The sequence below is a fragment of the Chanos chanos genome, chromosome 10 (genome assembly GCF_902362185.1).
Source record: "Chanos chanos chromosome 10, fChaCha1.1, whole genome shotgun sequence".
NCBI lineage: Eukaryota > Metazoa > Chordata > Actinopteri > Gonorynchiformes > Chanidae > Chanos > Chanos chanos.
Genome location: NC_044504.1, coordinates 36974080 through 36992870, shown reverse-complemented (window position 1 = coordinate 36992870; position 18791 = coordinate 36974080). Strand labels below are relative to the sequence as shown.

At 41.4% G+C, this 18791-nt stretch overlaps 1 protein-coding gene across 1 annotated transcript; it reads left to right on the top strand.

The window, feature by feature from the left end:
- On the top strand, positions 1 to 16025 carry stat4 (signal transducer and activator of transcription 4). The gene is made up of 21 exons (XM_030787254.1): positions 1 to 128; positions 425 to 560; positions 3526 to 3624; positions 3911 to 4003; positions 4125 to 4203; positions 4579 to 4664; positions 5568 to 5719; positions 7164 to 7322; positions 8128 to 8220; positions 8322 to 8381; positions 8719 to 8739; positions 9129 to 9222; positions 9443 to 9487; positions 9882 to 9965; positions 11109 to 11207; positions 11703 to 11838; positions 12538 to 12590; positions 12888 to 12982; positions 13399 to 13535; positions 14114 to 14305; positions 15979 to 16025. Exons 1-21 carry the CDS (start codon positions 1 to 3, stop codon positions 16023 to 16025), a joined length of 2088 nt encoding a protein of 695 aa, XP_030643114.1.
- The last annotated feature ends 2766 nt before the right edge of the window (positions 16026 to 18791 follow it).

Sequence of the window (18791 nt, the reverse complement as noted above, 5' to 3'; positions counted from 1 at the left end):
ATGAGTCAGTGGAAACAAATCCAGCAGTTAGACATCAAGTTTCTTGAGCAGGTGGATTATTTTTACGATGATAATTTTCCGATGGAGCTGCGACAGGTGCTTGCCACCTGGATTGAGAGTCAGGACTGGTATGTTGTTGTTTTTTCTTTACGAAAGGTGTATTTTCTGTTTTGCTTTCGTGAGAGTGTCCAAGAGTAATTGAAGTACCTCTGTATATTTTTCACTCACCAGAGAAATTATTATCATGACACTATGTTTTCTTTTTCTGATAAAACAACAATGTTCTGTCATATTTATTTGATAAATGTGGAGTACTAACATCCAGTTCTTATTTAACTGGGAAATTATATTTTTCTTTGTTGGCTAATAACACATCTTAAACTTAACTGCTGAGATGTTTTTTTTTTTTCCTTATAACACAAAGGGAGACAGCTTCAAATCACGAGTCCATGGCCACTGTTCTGCTAAACAACTTTCTGATCCAGTTGGAAAGGAAGTGTTCTCAGGAACAAAACTTTCTTCACAGACACAACTTGAAGAGAATATATCAGCAGATACAGGTGTGTGACATGCTTTTCTGTCCTCACAGGGGTCAAAATCTCCCAATCGCACCAGCTCTGCAGTCTCAAATGATCTGTCCCATAACATTTTTTTTTTATCTCATCCACCCGTTTCACTGAATCGCTCGACTACGGGTCTCTGACCTCACAAAGCTTACATTTTCATTTCACGTTATAGATTCACTAGCACACAACGTCTGAAGTGGCTCTAGTATGTTTTCACATGTGCACTGTGTGTGCTGAACAGAAGGAAGTGAGAGATGAGAGGATTGTGTCTCTGAATGTTCTTGCCCGAGTTAGGGGTGTTTATGTATCAGTCCACCGTTGCTTTTCCACAGTACGTTCAGTGTGTTTCACAAACAGCTTGTTTTGTAAGGCAAAGTAAGAATACTGTCTCCTCAACAGTCTCCATAGGTCAGTTCCATCCTCCACAGTCTGGCCGCCTACGCCGTCAAGTCATATTTTACATAGATGCTTAATGCCTTCCACTCTACATTAACAGATGTGGATCTGAAAACAGTGCAGTTGATGTCTCCACCTCTCTTTCGCACGTTGAAATTCTGCAAATCAAAAAAAAAAAAAAAGAAAGAAAAAAAAAAGAGAAAAGAAAACAGGCAGTGTTGGAGTGTTCCCTTAAGAGAGCCATTGGCCTCTGCTGCAGCTCTCGAATAACTTAAGTGGAAACGCTCTTCAGCAAAGTTTGACGTTGTGGTTACCACCTCCGCTTTGGCTCCGCCTGGCCTTTCTATTGTAAAAAAAAAAAAAAAGAGAAAGAGAGAGAAAGAGAACGAAGCCCAAATGTAGTGCTTATCTTGTATATATGATATTATGCTTTAAAGGAAACAACCACACACATCCTTCTTGCATGGTATCTGACATTTATTCAGCTCATGGATTATCACAGGTTTCTTTAAAAATCTCAGAGGCTTGGAAAATGAACTTTTGCAATTTGCGGCTTCCACTGGATACACTGAGCATGACAAAGCAAGTGGTTAAGATGGGTTTGTTTTTTAATTTCATCAGAATAGCCCAAGAGTCGATCAGATAAGATTCGAGCTTGCAAAACACTTTTCTCATCTTAAGTTGGATTTTTTTTTGAGTGGGTGGATTTGGGGATTTCTGCTCTGGCTGTACACACCAGGCCAGAGAGGGAAATGTCTGTGGTTTTGTCTGATGCAAATACATTCCCCTGTCTGCATTAGGACATGTGGTGCCACTCTGCCAGTGAAGTCGCCAGAGATTAAAAAAATAAAAATTAAAAAAAAAAAAAAAATCGTGTGGGCTAGCAGAGGAAAACCCATCATAAGGTTATCTGAGACACTGGGCTTTTACCTGCTTACTGTGTCAGCAATAACACACATACTGTACATGCATATGTAAAAGTGACAGCACAGGGTTTTCATATCACTGTTCCTGTCAGCAATAGCAGTGCGTTCTCATATTGCTATCATATGAAAAAGGATGTTTCTACAAAAAAAAAAAAAAGTCAGTTCAAAGCAGCGTGCTGAATTTTAACAGGTTTGTTGAATTCTCATATGATGGAACGAACATCAAAGATGCTGCACGTTTTTTTTCAGGCATCTTACACAACACGTGCTTAACTTATATCTGGCTTTGATCTGTAGACATATGGATAGACAGACAGACAGACAGACAGACAGACAGACACATAGTTACATACATACATACATAGATAAATGTAACTTAAATGGGCACTTAAATTTATTTGATCAACTCAAATGTGTGGAACCACTGACACTCGCTATTGCTATTGATAGAAAACAGTACCCTAACTGAGCATTAATGAAAGTGCAGTATAAAAAGGGTCAACGAGATTCTGGCATCGGGAAGTTATCAGTCTGGTCGAACCGCATTCCCTCTCCCTCATCCTTTCCTCTAACTCCCTTGGAGTTCTTGTCAGTCCGTGAATCCACTTTGTGTCATGGGTATTCATTCTAAAAGTAGATTTTATCAGAGAACCAAAAGCCTTCACCTTAGACTCAGTTTCCAATTTCAGATGATGTTGTCATTTCTGGAAAGCTCCTCCACCTACTGTTGTCTGCCATGACTGAGATATTAACCATAGAAAATCCAGAATAGGGTTAAAACCCCTGCCCTCTGTATTTACTCATCGTATTGAAGTTACACACTGCCTGGTGCCATGGAACACTCTGACTCAGCTCTAGGGTATGTTGGTCCTCTCCTCAGAGGTCCTGTAAAGCCCACAGACATATAATAGAGAAGCAGCTCTGTGTTTCCTGGCCTGGCATGACACTGTCGTAAAGTTAACCGCTGTGGGGCTGTGAAATGAAATTCATCTGAAAAGAATCAGTGTATCAGGCTGGGATTGAGCCGTAATCCAGACCCCGCAGAGTGTTGTCACAGTTTCAAGTTCAAGTTCGAAGTTTCTTTATTTGTCACACACGCGGTGTCGAGACAATGGCAGTGAAACGCTCTCCTGCTGTGCTTCCTCCTATTTGCATAAGAATATACGTACAGAGTGCAGAGGTTTAGAGAGTGTACCAGAGATAGTAAGGCAGCGTATATATGATATACATATAATTGGACTGGTAATATAATGTAAGAATAAATGTACTGCAAAACATGTAAGTGTAGGTATGAATGAAAGTTATATAAATAGAAATGTAATATAAACATGATATAAGTGTAATATAATCATGTGATATGAACATGTGGTATAAACAGTAGAGGTAGTATAGACATAGTATAAATATGATGTGGTATACACATGTAATATAGGCGTACATCTGTAACTGATTATATGTCTGTATCCCTCTCTGTACTATCTGTACAACTGTAAACGTGTAAACATATGGACAGGACGTGTAAATGTATGGAGGGGTTTGTGTTTGTCTGTCTGGGAGAACTGTGATCACTTTCAGGGTGTCTTTAAGCTCCTTTGGGATCATTGAGAAATGAGCCTCTCTCTGTCTCTCTGTTCTAGCTGAAGTATAAAGCTAACCCTGTCCAAATGGCCATTGTCATCTCCAACTGCCTGAAAGAGGAGAGACGCATCATATCCATCGCCAGCGTGCAGGAGCAGGTACAGACAGCACGTGTCATTAGGTTGCCTCAGGGTGTAGCGTCAGGATACCTCAATCTGCATCGTCATAATCACACAGGAAACCACTGTGACTGCTCCAAATCAGTGATTTCTCCAACAGATAATGAAGCTGTGATTAAAACGAAGCATGAGCAAAACCAGCTTTCTGATCAATTGTATTTAAAAGACGCAGGACATAGAAAACAACACGTCATATCCAAAGTCGTGCATCGAAACGGGCTCTAGATAATCTCTGTGTCTGGTGTGTTCATTTTGGAAATGACAGGGTCCACTGGAGAAGGCTATGCAGAACTCGGTAGCCTTTGAGAGGCAGAAGAATCTGGACAACAGAGTTGCTGTGATCAGAAGCAGCGTGCAGGTAACTTAACTCTCATGTCTCGTGTCTCATGTCTCATGTCTCAAGCTACAGTTAGAGCCACAGTAAAAGAGCAGATGTGATGTCGTGAATCTCTGCCCCCCCCCTCCCCCTCTCCTGTTAGATGATGGATCAGGCAGTGAAGTTCCTGGAGGACATGCAGGATGATTTCGATTTCCGCTACAAAACGCTCCAGTCTCGAGGTAACCCGCCACTCGCATGCACAGCAGAGTCGGATGTGTGAATGAACTGGATGCCATTAAACTGGACCTCAGCTCATGTTATTTGAAGATTCAAGGCCAATTACCATAACAGCTTTCAATTAACTCTTTAAAAGCTCCATTTTTTTTTAAAAAAAAAAACAAGCGTTTCACTTTTTTTTCTATCACCAGATCATATACTTCAATAATGGCCAGAGAGTATGTTTTTAATGAGCGTTTTAACTGTATAGTGCTAGAGCACCTTGCTTGGTCCAGCAGTAGTTGGTCGTATGCGTGAGAAGTGCAGAGATCTATAGTGATGTAATGTAAATCTAAAAATGTAAATGTAATGTATTGTAATGATGTGGATCCGTGCAGACCCACTGGAGAGGAACACCCAGACCATGACTCAGGAGGTGGCCGCACTGCAGGAGATGCTCAACCGCCTGGACTTTAAACGGAAGGCAAGTGCTCAACACCTGCCCGACAACCAAGCGTGATATTTCTCTAGTATTCCGCAGCAGGTCTCTCACCCATGCCCCGATCGAGAGCCAGGCAATGCATTTTGACCAGGGCGTCAGCACATTCAAACGGAGTCTGTCTGGTGTGATGACTCACGTGGTAAATCTTTAGTTTTATAACAGCAGAAAGAACCTTTTGGCCAATTTTTTGGATGCCTTCGATGACTGGACCACAAAGCGGTCAGAGGAGACACTCAGTGATGAAAAGAGTGAAGTGATGAAATGTTAACATCTCATGCACAACAGCACGTGATGCTTATATATAACGTTTTGGTGCGTTGCGTATGAACGATGCCAGACTCCTTGACATAGTACATGGTGAAGCAGAGGCTTCAAAGGCATGCCTCATAGGTTTCCCAGGCAACAGGTTTTACGCGTCGTAATGAATACATACATGTCATTTCTTCTTAGATCCATAAAAACCCCAGACTGTTCAGGATACAGATAATTAAGTTAGTGCCCAGTCATCTGTATTTGTTACAAGGCAGTAACTCAGTCTTGTAACAAACACAGAGTCGGGTTAACTGAGACAGCTTGACCGAGACAGCTTGAGCGAGACAGCTCTAGTCAGCAGTGGGTAGCAGTGGGTCTGAGATGTTGTGAGTTGATTTTTGGCATGTTGTTAAAGTAGAATTCAAATGAAAATATTTGAAGTTTAAACATTGTTAGAACCCAACAAAAACAGAAGTTTTAATTCTGATGTTGGAGTCAGGTTTCAGTTTCTTGAATTATGCAGGAGCTTAAATGATTGTGATTACAAGGCAAAGATGAATAAATGAAAAACACATTTATAACTTATCATTAATTATAATGAGGGCTTAACGGCTTGGCATTATTTTCATGCAGGAAATTTTGTCGAAGATGGTGGATGTTATTAAGGAGATTGATACGATGATGACCTCTCAGCTTCACCCAGAGCTGATGGAGTGGAAACGGAGACAGCAAATCGCCTGCATCGGAGGTCCGGTGCTAACTGGACTGGACCAGCTTCAGAACTGGTATTACCGCATTTACAGTGGTACATACTTACATAGTGTTCTTCCCAGGAAGCGAAGAGATCGCTACAGTGGTGGCTGTAACTGTTTTAATAAGTGTATTCAAAGAATACATGTCATGGAAAACAACAAATCATATCCAGACTCATGCATGGAAATGAACTTCACTTAACCTGTGAGATTTGGTAATGATGGGGTTGTATGGAAAAGTCTGAACAGAGTGATGCAGTGGTTTCTGAGAGCCAGAAGTCTCTGGGGCTGACGCACACGCATTTAAACCTTATTTAGTGATTCATATGAATATGAAGTGTGGGAAAAAAATGCAGACCAATCTGCTCTTTGACTTAAAAGTTTTATTGTGAGCTTAGTCTTTGCACAGTGCTCTATTGATCAATAATCTGTGCTTAAGTGGAACTTTACCTAACAATTTAGTACTGTTTTTTAGAGGAAAGTAAGTCCTGTTTTTTTTTTTCCTCTTTTTTTTTTTTTTTTTTTTTGATCAGGGAACATTTTAGTTCATTTTTCCCCATATTAAATGGCTGGGAAACATAAGCTCTTTGTTTCAGTCTTCAGAGACAGAAATGTCGTTTTGAAGCTCTTTTTCACTAAAACTGTTTTTGAAACATTTTGCGTTACTGTAAATTGACAGGGAGGCTTCCTGTAAATGCTTTCTTTTTTAAACTCTGCTTCTCACTCCATCCTGTCCTCACCAAAGTGAAACTATGGGAGTGTCTTCCAACGTAGCCTCACGTAGTCACACAAGCACGTTTAAGCACAGTGGGTTTTGTTTGTTTGTTTGTTTGTTTGTTTTAGATCATTTTCATACATACATCTTAAGACAGAAAGGTCATATGAAGGTCATATGAACGTGCTGAAAGTAATTCTGTGAACAATAAGAATTTTACAAATAACTGGAAAAAATAACTCTAAAGTCAATTCTAGTATCATATTGCACTTAACTTGAATCTGATGCCATCTAGCCTTGTAACGACAGGAATGGAGAAAGGTATATTAAATTAAACATGCTGAAATTATTCACTAAAATGCAATTATTAACATAAATGTTACAAGCCAAGTAGTAATATTTTGATGATAACATGTAACTTTCAGGCCCTGTCTTTAAATATGAAATATAATACAGGATGATACAATGGTACTAAATTTGTTTCAGCGAATATAGATATTTCTTTTCTATATTTCTGGCATTTTTATTTTGTGGTAATTGTTTATGTAGCCATCATTTGCTCTCTGAGCAATTTCTCAACAGTTTGGTGATGGTCAGTTTTTCACAATGCCTGGACAAATGGTTTTAGCTGTTCCTGTCCACAGCTAATGTCCATTATGAAAGTGACTGTGTTCATAGGTGTTAGCTGTTTCTTTCTTTCTTTCTTTCTTTCTTTCTTTCTTTCTTTCTTTCTTTCTTTCTTTCTTTCTTTCGATGATGTAGGTTTACGATGACCGCGCAGAGCCTGTTCCAGATCAAAAGGCAGTTGGACAAACTGGGTGAGCTGATTCTGAAAGTGACGTATGAGAGCGACCCTATCCCCCTTCAGAAACCCCAGATGGAGGAACAGGTCAAATATCTCATTTATCACCTCATCAAAAGGTAGGAAGCTCCACAGTCTGCAATCTGCAGCCTGTTACCACACATTCACGTAAATACAGGAGACTTAGCATGAGGCAAATCAATATACAAAACATGGGGTCGTGACTTTTGCTTAGACTTTGTCATGTTGGATAATAGGCTTTTTGTCTGCTTGTTTCTTTGTTTGATGTTGTCCGGTGTTTCATGACGTGGTTATAAGTCTGTGCGAATGCATCTCTAGCCTGCATCTGAGAACACGTCTATTTTCAAAGCTCTACTTTACGCATGAGTTCACAGCCTCTCTGACTGACTGACTGACTGACTGAAATTGTTTCAATTTCATAATTCACCTTTGTTACTCCCTGCTGGGAAATAAGATACGTAAGCTGCTGTTTTGTAATGAAGTGCTGCTGTCCCTCCAACTCCTTTCTGTGGTTGAAAAACAGCCCCCCCCCCCGGTGCCCCCTCATACTCAGAAACCCCTCTGCCTGTTCAGTCAGTTCAGGTCTGGCAGATGGCAGAGACCATTACCTCACTCATAAAGTTACTGATAAAGATAATAAAAGCTCACCTTTGTTCTGCGTTTAATTGATTTATTGCCAGAGGTCTCTAGTTTTGCTTTTAGAGAATGACTGAGTCGTCCTACTTTCTGTCTGTTTGACTGTTTTGGGAGTTGGGGAATTTTTCAGTGGAGTTCCTCATAATCTGAATAGATAAACCTGAGATGATACGTTAAAGTCTCAGGGAGGAAAGAGGGGAGTGTAACAGGATTGGGAACACCTTGCGGAATCTCCTGTTTAGTAACGAAATGCCCGTATCTCTCCAGCTCTTTTGTGGTTGAAAAACAGCCGTGTATGCCAACGCATCCTCAGAAACCCCTGATTATCAAAACTCAAGTACAGTTCACCACCAAGGTCAGGTATGAAGCATATCTTTCCAAACTGTCTCTACAGAATTCATAAGTTTTTATTAGTACAACAGTTGATGGGTTTGACATATTTACGTAAATGTCTCGCTCAGGTTGCTGGTTAAACTACCAGAGGTGGATTATCAGCTAAAAGTGAAGACGACCTTTGACAAGTGAGTGTACTTAACCATCAGTTTAAATTTTACTGTGACATACAACACCTCACTGGGTGTTATCTGTCCTACATCCGTGTGGTTGACAATTACACAGCTGTTATGTCTCTTGATTTTTGTTGTTGTTGTTGATTAGATTCGCATTTATTTGATTGTTTGTGAAAAGCCTTTTACCACGAAAAACCACTACAAAAATATCCGGTGAGATCACGAACCCTATGACACCGTTTCAAATAGCTACAGGTGTGTTTCATGATTGTTTATCTTCTCCTCTCTGTTGTGTGTGTGTGTGTGTGTGTGTTCATGTGTGTGCATGTTTGCATGTGTGTTTGTACAGAGACCTACCCCCAGGCAGAGTGTGAGTATATTTGACCTCAATGACTTCCTGTTGTTTTTCAGACAAACACTCAATATGAGCTCTTGCACATAAAGAATGAATGTGGGGGAGGGGACACGGCCAGAGATAACGTCCTTATATGGACTGGGAATCTGCATAAAGCATTCATAGATTGTAATAACAGCCGCACAAATGTCTCAGATCCAATGGGATTGCTTTGTTTGTCTCAGTGAGAAACAAATGAACAATCCACCAAGAAAAGAGATTGAAAAGAATATATATATATATATATAGTTATATAGTTATATAGTCTGAACTGTATCCTCCCATACCATTCTTCTCTCACTACATATTTTAGCACTTGTCTGTGTTGATCAGTTAATATTGAGAACATTGATTAACCCCTTTAGGAACAGGCAGTTCTTCATCTTAACCAACAACACCAAAGTCATGGATGTGGAGGAGTCCTCCAACGGCTGTCTCTCAGTGGAGTTCAGACACTTGGTAATCCAGCTCCTCACATTTATTAAAGCGATTGGCATAGCTACTGTAGTCTAACTTTTCTGTGCATTTAAGAGCGTCTGTGAGCAGGTCAACATTGAAGGCAAACGCGCGGAAAAAAAACCACGCAGCTCGGGCAGAGCGCTTAACAGATCTGGGATTGAAGTACTTTGTGTTTTAAGTTTTTAAGTGTACCAAGTGTCATGTGTTACTCACTCTGCAGCAGCTGAAGGAGAGGAAATACATAAATGGAACTAAAGGAAATGAGGTAAGCGTGCAAGTGCACAAGCTCCTTCTCGACTCTTTTCCACGTAGGCTGTCGTTATTCATGTACCACCCACTGAAGACAGAAAAAGTTTTATATGGATTCCTCCGTCACTGCCTGTAAATGCATCGTAACGTTTTCCCATCCCCTGACCCATTTAACAGTTTCATCTCTTAACCTCATTGTGTGTTCTTTTCCTCGTCATTAACAGCAGAGGGCAGTCTAACCACCCTTTAATGAAAAAATTTCCTCGAACATCATCACATAGTGTTTCCCTCTAGAATTTTTAAAGGGTTTGAGTATGGCTGAGACACATAAAAGGGGTGATGGACAGACTGAATGACTGACAGATTAACTGACGGACTGACCGCCCTTGTCATTGGCTTGTTTGTTGTAGGGTCCTCTAACTGTGACGGAGGAGCTCCACTCTCTCAGCTTTGAGGCTCAGTTCTCCATACAGGGCATGGACATTGACCTGGAGGTGTGTTTCCCATAGAGCACACATACACGCACGCACGCACGCACGCACGGACACTAATAAACCCCCCTCTCACAATCATCACAGTCTGAACAGCAGATCTGTGGCATTCTCTCAGGAACTGTTCGTTGAGGTTAGATGATGTTTACACTATTGATTCCTGGGAAGGGAGGTTTGTTAATGCGTGCATGAATACTGCACTTAAATATTGCCCTTAGTTTTCCATCAAGAAGACACTCTAGACACCTGTCTAACACACACACAGGGACTCGTTGCCCATGTGAAGATTAAGATTAAGATTAGATTAAGATTTGAATGCAGAATTAGAATGCAGTTTAGTCCAAGTCAGGCAAAACCTCTTGTTTGGGAAGCTTGTGTGCGCTTAATTTTAGGGATTCAAATGATTTTTGAGTGTTAACAGTTCCTTTTAGGAAGGACATGCAATAAAAGCTGTCAGATTCCTAGATATGTAGACCGCACTGCAGTAGGGTGAGACCTTACTGATGCGTCTGACCCTGTGATGAGAGAGGGAAGAGAGCAACCACACAGCTAGACCAGAAAATCAGACAGACTGGAGAATCAGCCAATCGGATCATCAGCTAGACCACAGAATCAGCCAATCAAAGTGTCTTACAATTCTCACTTCTTAGCTCAGTTCTCATCTGCACCGCAAATAAATGAATCACTCAGAGGGGATGACTTAGCGCGTGCGCACACACACACGCACACACACACACACACACACACACAAACATCTTCATATGGCTTGTGCAACAATCTTTAGAGGTGCTGCCAAGCGCTGGTGTGTTTCTGGGAATGTTCATTCACTCTTTAGAGTTATATTAAGTGTGATAACATGAGTTCAGTTCATACCACAGAGAAAATATGAAGAACATAAATATGAACATAATGATGACCTTTTACTGACCTGTGAATAAGCATTGCACTAGAATTTAGTTAGAACCAGACCTCTGGGATGCATGGGATGTTTCCCCACCTTCACACTCTTTGACCAGGTTTGCCACACGTGCTGGAACAGCTTGGCATGGTTGCCTGTGTTGTGTTACAGCTGTGCTGCATGTCATGTTTTGTTTTCACAATGTGAGTTGTGTGAATGAGAGAGAGAGACTGTTTTCTGCTCTGTAGACCTGTTCCCTACCCCTGGTGGTCATCTCTAACGTCAGTCAGCTCCCCGGAGGCTGGGCTTCGGTCATTTGGTACAACCTGCTGACAGACGAACCCAAGGTAAGCTCAACAGGAAGGGAGTCACTTAACGAATCAAGCCTTTTTTTTTGTTTGTTTTGTTGCGTGGAAGGGAAGTGTGGAGAAATTTCACGAACGCTGAGACATTTTGGCACAACCCCAGATCTCACGAGGACATCTCCCTCTCTGTACATGAAAATGCAAAAGTGTCTTTGATGTGTCAGATCAGAAAGAGCCGTTGTTCCCGCTCTGGCGTTTGTTTGTTGTGTGTGGGCAGGATGAAGACGACCAGATCAGCGTCGCCATAGTTACATGTCAATGCTCAAACTCAAACTCAACACAACAGGGAAAAACTGGCATAACACAAAAGGTGTTAGGACGTGGTTTCAGTTCATGATTAAAACAGTGTGTAACTGTTTCCTGTTTTTTTTGGTTTTGTTTTGTTTTTACTGTTCCATTAATAATTTATATCATGCATTGTTTCACTGTGCCTCGCTGTTTCCTCCCCTCCCCCCCCCCCCGGTGCTCCCTCGGCAGAACCTGGCGTTCTTCAGTAACCCCATACGTGCCAGCTGGAGCCAACTCTCTGAGGTCCTCAGCTGGCAGTTCTCCACGTTTGCCGGCAGGGGACTGAACAAGGAGCAGCTAAGCATGCTGGGAGATAAACTTTTGGGTGACTGACCTTCCTCTTACCTTCAATCAGTGGAGACAGAATGTAAATAGAGCCTCAAAACTGAGAGAACGCTCGACCTGTGAGAGGCATTGCAGCAAAATCAGTAGAACGTTGATTTAAAAAAAAAAAAAAAAAAAGACCAGTCCAAGAAATAGTTTCTTATTACATTGATACTGTTCATTTCTGAAAGGATCTTGGAGAAGAAGTCTCTTCTGCCTTGTCTTCAGTTTTTACCAAATCTTTATCGCACGCAAGGTTCACCGATTTACAAAGTGTGCATTGTGTGTTTTTCTACACCCAACATTAAAAGGCCAGTATCCAGTGTCCTTTAAGGCCATTGATTTATGTCGGTGAAGCGTTTTGTCTTTTTGAACTGGAAAACCCCAGCAGCCCAAACCCGTCTGTTTTTTTTTTTTTTTGCTGACTTATTCTAACATATCGCAATGCACAGACATCTGGAAAGCGTTTGTCTTTTTTACTGGCCATGCTAGCAGCCCAGCTCACCCAACTGGTTTTCTGTTCATATTTGTTCCAACATGTTGCAGTGCACAGACTTCTGGGTGTACTCCTTCACTACAAGACATGTTTTTCCCCTTTATCCAGTGTCTGTGTCCTCCTAAATTACATTACGTTAAATAAGGCTGTACCAGTCTATATTCAAACAGGTTTTTTGTTTTTGTCTTTTTAATGTATCTGAAGGTCCCCATGCTTCATACAATGACTGCCAAGTGTCTTGGTCCAAGTTCTGCAAGGTGGGCTATGAAATGCTTTCCTGAAATTTATGTACCTCAGAAATGTGAAACAAACAAACAAACAAACAAACAAACAAAAAAGAAAACAGATGAAAGCATGATGAATTTTCATCATATCTTTTACACTTTGCCGAGTGAAGTGTTCTGACTGGACAACAACAACAACAACAATAATAATAATAGTAATAACAATAATAATAATAATAGTAATGAATATAGATACATCATATAGATAAATAAATAATAAAGAATGAATCTGTGTGACATTTTAAAGCGTGTACTCTCACTGTTTTCCAGGAGAACATTGCTGGAAAGCCGTTTAGTTTCTGGCAGTGGTTGGACTCCATCCTGGAGCTCATTAAAAAACACTTGCTTCCGGTTTGGATTGATGGGTGAGACGCTTCTGCAGTCCTGTGTTTTAACATGACTCAAACACACTGTACATAATCCTCAAAAACAAAATCTCAGTTATAGCATCCTATTATGTGTGGGATGGATTTTTGTTTTTTGGGTGGGTACACACGTTTATGCAGTCAGGCATGACTTCCTCTAACGTTCACAGCTTTAGGTTTAACCTACGGATGGTTTTACGATTTAAGGTTCAGTTTGTCATTGCATGAATGCCTGATCACACACACACACACACACACACACACACACGCACACAAAATAAAAACATTCCTTTCATTGTCTTGTTTACATTAAATCATTTCTGTGCTCGAGCGGAAGACACCATTGCAGCTGAGCGTTGTGCCTGAACCAATGACGTAGTTTCGGATTACTCATAGCGGTTTTGTGGTTGTCTTAGCTACATCATGGGTTTCGTGAGCAAGGAGACGGAGCGGGCGCTGCTGAAAGAGAAAGAACCGGGAACGTTCCTGCTCCGCTTCAGCGAGAGTCACCTGGGAGGTATCACCTTCACCTGGGTCGAACAGGGAGAAAACGGTAAAGCTAAACTTTGTTCCTGCAGGCCTCTTAGAACCTACAAACTTAAACGTACAAATTCGTATGAACTGCGCGAGAATAAGTTTGCGTGCGTTGGCACATGTAGTTATTTCAGGGAAATGGATACAAATCTGCTAGAAAGGTCACATGTCGTGTGACAAATCACGGGCCCAAATTTTGAGCGAGAGAGAGAGGGAGACAGAGAGGAGTGGTGTGCTCGGGGAGACTTGCCTAATTCTATCCTTGCTGTGAGACAGCCCGCTGTTGCTGCCACCTTAGGAAGAGAAATCAGGGGAATTCCAGCCAGCTGACTCATCTGTCTCGTTCTGCGGACTTAACCCTACGTGTTGCAATGGCAGAGCCACGCACTGTCTCGTAAAACATGTTTATTTGTTGCTGTGTGTTGCCTGTCTTTGAATTGTTTGTAGTGGCATTTTTCTTTTCTATGTGAACAAATGCGTCAGCTAATTGGCCCACAGAATCTACCATGACTTGGTTTTAAAATGATCCTTCACTTACCATCTGTGCTTGTTTTTTTTGTTTGTTTGTTTGGTTTTTTTTTTTTTTTTTTTTTACAGGGGAGCCAAAGTTCATTTCCGTGGAGCCGTACACCAAAACTCGCCTCAGCGCTCTTCCGCTGGCCGACATCATCCGGGACTACAAAGTTATAGCCAACGGCACGGTTCCAGAGAGCCCACTGAAGTTCCTCTATCCTGACATCCCCAAAGACGAGGCCTTTGGCAAATATTACAACAGCGCTCAGAACAAAGGCAAGCTTCTCACTGGTGGACTCATGAATTCATGACAGAGAACAGGAGAAATATCAATATGCTCAAATGAGTGCAAATATCAGTCTACCGCACATTGGTGCCTGACTCAAATAAAGAAAAACAACTGAAACTAGTCTAATCCGAATGGATTAACAGCTTTTGTGTTGATGCGTTCAATAAGAAAGTGACAACGTTTCTAGGTCTCCTAAATGCCGTTTACTAAATGCTTAATGTTAGCCATCACATGATTCTGTCCTCGGTCTAGAGCAGAGTGAAATAAAAGATTTTATTAATGTAGGGGGCTATGTAGGGTTAATGTAGGGTTAATGCAGGGTTAATGTAGGGGGCTATGCAGGGTTAATGTAGGGTTAATGTAGGGGGCTATGCAGGGTTAATGTAGGGTTAATGCAGGGTTAATGTAGGGGGCTATGCAGGGTTAATGTAGGGTTAATGTAGGGGGCTATGCAGGGTTAATGCAGGGTTAATGTAGGGTTAATGCAGGGTTAATGCAGGGTTAATGTAGGGTTAATGCAGGGTTAATGTAGGGGGCTATGCAGGGTTAATGTAGGGTTAATGTAGGGTTAATGCAGGGTTAATATAGGGTTACTGTAGGGTTAATGTAAGGTTAATATAGGGGTAATGTAGGGGGCTATGCAGGGTTAATGCAGGGTTAATGTAGGGTTAATGCAGGGTTAATGCAGGGTTAATGTAGGGTTAATGCAGGGTTAATGTAGGGGGCTATGCAGGGTTAATGTAGGGTTAATGTGGGGTTAATGTAGGGTTAATGTAGGTGTAATGTAGGGCTATGTAGGGTTAATGTAGGGTTAATGTAGGGCTATGTAGGGTTAATGTAGGGCTATGCAGGGTTAATGTAGGGTTAATGAAGGGGGCTATGCAGGGTTAATGTAGGGTTAATGCAGGGCTATGAAGGGTTAATGTAGGGTTAATGTAGGGCTATGCAGGGGTAATGTAGGGTTAATGCAGGGTTAATGTAGGGTTAATGCAGGGTTAATGTAGGGGGTTATGCAGGGTTAATGTAGGGTTAATGTAGGGTTAATGCAAGGTTAATATAGGGTTACTGTAGGGTTAATGTAGGGTTAATATAGGGGTAATGTAGGGGGCTATGCAGGGTTAATGCAGGGTTAATGTAGGGTCAATGCAGGGTTAATGCAGGGTTAATGTAGGGTTAATGTAGGGCTATGCAGGGTTAATGCAGGGCTATGCAGGGTTAATGCAGGGCTATGCAGGGTTAATGTAGGGTTAATGTGGGGTTAATGTACGGTTAATGTAGGGTTAATGCAAGGTTAATATAGGGTTACTGTAGGGTTAATGTAGGGTTAATATAGGGGTAATGTAGGGGGCTATGCAGGGTTAATGCAGGGTTAATGTAGGGTCAATGCAGGGTTAATGCAGGGTTAATGTAGGGTTAATGTAGGGCTATGCAGGGTTAATGCAGGGCTATGCAGGGTTAATGCAGGGCTATGCAGGGTTAATGTAGGGTTAATGTGGGGTTAATGTACGGTTAATGTAGGGTTAATGTGGGGTTAATGTAGGCGTAATGTAGGGTTAATGTAGGGTTAATGTAGGGGGCTATGCAGGGATGTTTTTGGGAACTGATAACAGCAGAAAACGTTTGTATCTCTGACTCTGATTTTTGTCGTGCTCTCCAGCAGTATTCCCGTACATCCAGACTCCCTTTATTCCCATTTCCCACATGTGAGTGTGTATTTTATTCTCTTCCCTTTTGTTTGTTTGTTTGCTTGTTTGTTTGTTTGTATGAGGTGTTTAACACTGTGCTCATGCTCTTCCTCGTTCTTGGCGTTGCACGCCTCGGTTTTAAACGTTTATGTGCGAACTGTTTTCAGAACCCAGCCCTGCTCCTCTCCAGAGCCTCCGATGTCTCCCGGGATGTTCGCCATGCTCAATCAGCAGCTCAGTCCCTTTGAGATAGAAACCGCTGTAAGTCCGCACCCTCTACCACCCACCCTGAGAAACCCCGGTGACAACGCAGTAATAAACTGGTCTTATCTTTTCACGGCTTGACTCAAACTCTTAGAGACGCAGGGACGTGTACATGTCTCAGCCGTCTGAGTAACTCACTGTTACGTAGGGAAGTGTACATGTCTCAGCCATCTGAGTAACTCACTGTTACGCAGGGAAGTGTACATGTCTCAGCCATCTGAGTAACTCACTGTTACGTAGGGAAGTGTACATGTCTCAGCCATCTGAGTAACTCACTGTTATGCAGGGAAGTGTACATGTCTCAGCCGTCTGAGTAACTCACTGTTATGCAGGGAAGTGTACATGTCTCAGCCGTCTGAGTAACTCACTGTTATGCAGGGAAGTGTACATGTCTCAGCCGTCTGAGTAACTCACTGTTACGTAGGGAAGTGTACATGTCTCAGCCGTCTGAGTAACTCACTGTTACGTAGGGAAGTGTACATGTCTCAGCCGTCTGAGTAACTCACTGTTATGCAGGGAAGTGTACATGTCTCAGCCATCTGAGTAACTCACTGTTACGTAGGGAAGTGTACATGTCTCAGCCATCTGAGTAACTCACTGTTACGTAGGGAAGTGTACATGTCTCAGCCGTCTGAGTAACTCACTGTTATGCAGGGAAGTGTACATGTCTCAGCCATCTGAGTAACTCACTGTTACGTAGGGAAGTGTACATGTCTCAGCCATCTGAGTAACTCACTGTTATGCAGGGAAGTGTACATGTCTCAGCCATCTGAGTAACTCACTGTTACGTAGGGAAGTGTACATGTCTCAGCCATCTGAGTAACTCACTGTTATGCAGGGAAGTGTACATGTCTCAGCCATCTGAGTAACTCACTGTTACGTAGGGAAGTGTACATGTCTCAGCCGTCTGAGTAACTCACTGTTACGTAGGGAAGTGTACATGTCTCAGCCATCTGAGTAACTCACTGTTATGCAGGGACGTGTACATGTCTCAGCCGTCTGAGTAACTCACTGTTACGTAGGGAAGTGTACATGTCTCAGCCATCTGAGTAACTCACTGTTACGTAGGGAAGTGTACATGTCTCAGCCGTCTGAGTAACTCACTGTTACGTAGGGAAGTGTACATGTCTCAGCCATCTGAGTAACTCACTGTTACGGTGAGGGACAAGTGAGACGAGAGACGTGACAGTGAAAATAAAGTGGAAAACAACCGTTAAAGATTTACAGTGGAAGTCCTGTGTGTAAACGCTGTCTTCCCGTCTGTGCAATGGTGAACTGAAACCGCGCGTCTCTCTTCATTCTCTAGATGCAAAAAAATTTTAAACTGGGGTTGAGCCTGTACTCAGGTGTGCTCCATACTTCACTGAATTCAGTTTTTCGTTATGAATGACCACATTTGGTATGGTAAATGGTACAGTCTGTAATCTTTCCCTGCTGTTCGCTTTACAGATTAGTTCGCCGTAATCACTTTGGAACACTGTGCATCAAATCATCGTATTACCAAGGCCCGGATGGATAAAGACAAGATACCTGGACACCAGTCCATGGACACCAAACCGTTCTCAATCACATTTTAGTTTAAACAGGTCTGATGAACTGTGAACTGTTCAACATATCTACATGAATATACGAGACTATGTATATATTGCAATATTCCATACATTTGCGCTTGCAGCGATTTTTTTCTATTTTTAATAACTGCATGAATGTTATACAATCATAATGAGAAACATTGTGACACAAATTATTCCACAGGACAGATGACAATGTCTTTCACTTAAATGTTCTGTAAAATATTAGGAAGGTTTGACAGTAAACTCTTAAGTCATATTGTTCAGCAGATATTCAAAGTGCAACCTTTTTTTTTAGTGTCTACGTTTACTCGTGAATTTCACATGATGCCCCTTCTGTATTTTGTCACGCGAAACCTATATGCTGTTTGTCACTGAAAGATGTATGTATATTATTATTACAAATTAGCATGGGTAATGCTCTTTTTTACATTTTTCTTTCTTTCTTTTTTTGGCATAAATACACAGTATTTGTAAGATTATTTCATTAAATATTTCAGTACCTATTTTCATGCCTTGACTCTTGTATTGTGGTGAAAATGTTTACGTCATATTTTTAAGAGAAAAAAAATCTGTAAAATGTGCTCCATAAAACTTGACATATTCGTGTACATATTGAACTATTCACAAATCAAACCATGAGCCCAAGTTTACCAGAGGGTCATGTTTTGCTCGTGAGTGGATGAAAAGTTTTTTTTTTTTGATCAGTGATTGCGTAGAGTATGAATGAAATGAGTAATGACAAATGAGTAGTTTGTCACTTTGCCAGTTTGTGTTTTTGCCAGCAGACAGCAAATTGTTTTATAATTATATTAAACCAGCAAGTGCCAGATCGACTTGTGCTTTCATGCCACTGTGGAAGTGGAGCAATGACATCAGCTACTGTAATGTGGTTGCGTTTTGGCATATTAAATGTTTGGAATTTTTTTTCTTTTGTGAATGAAAGAACAATG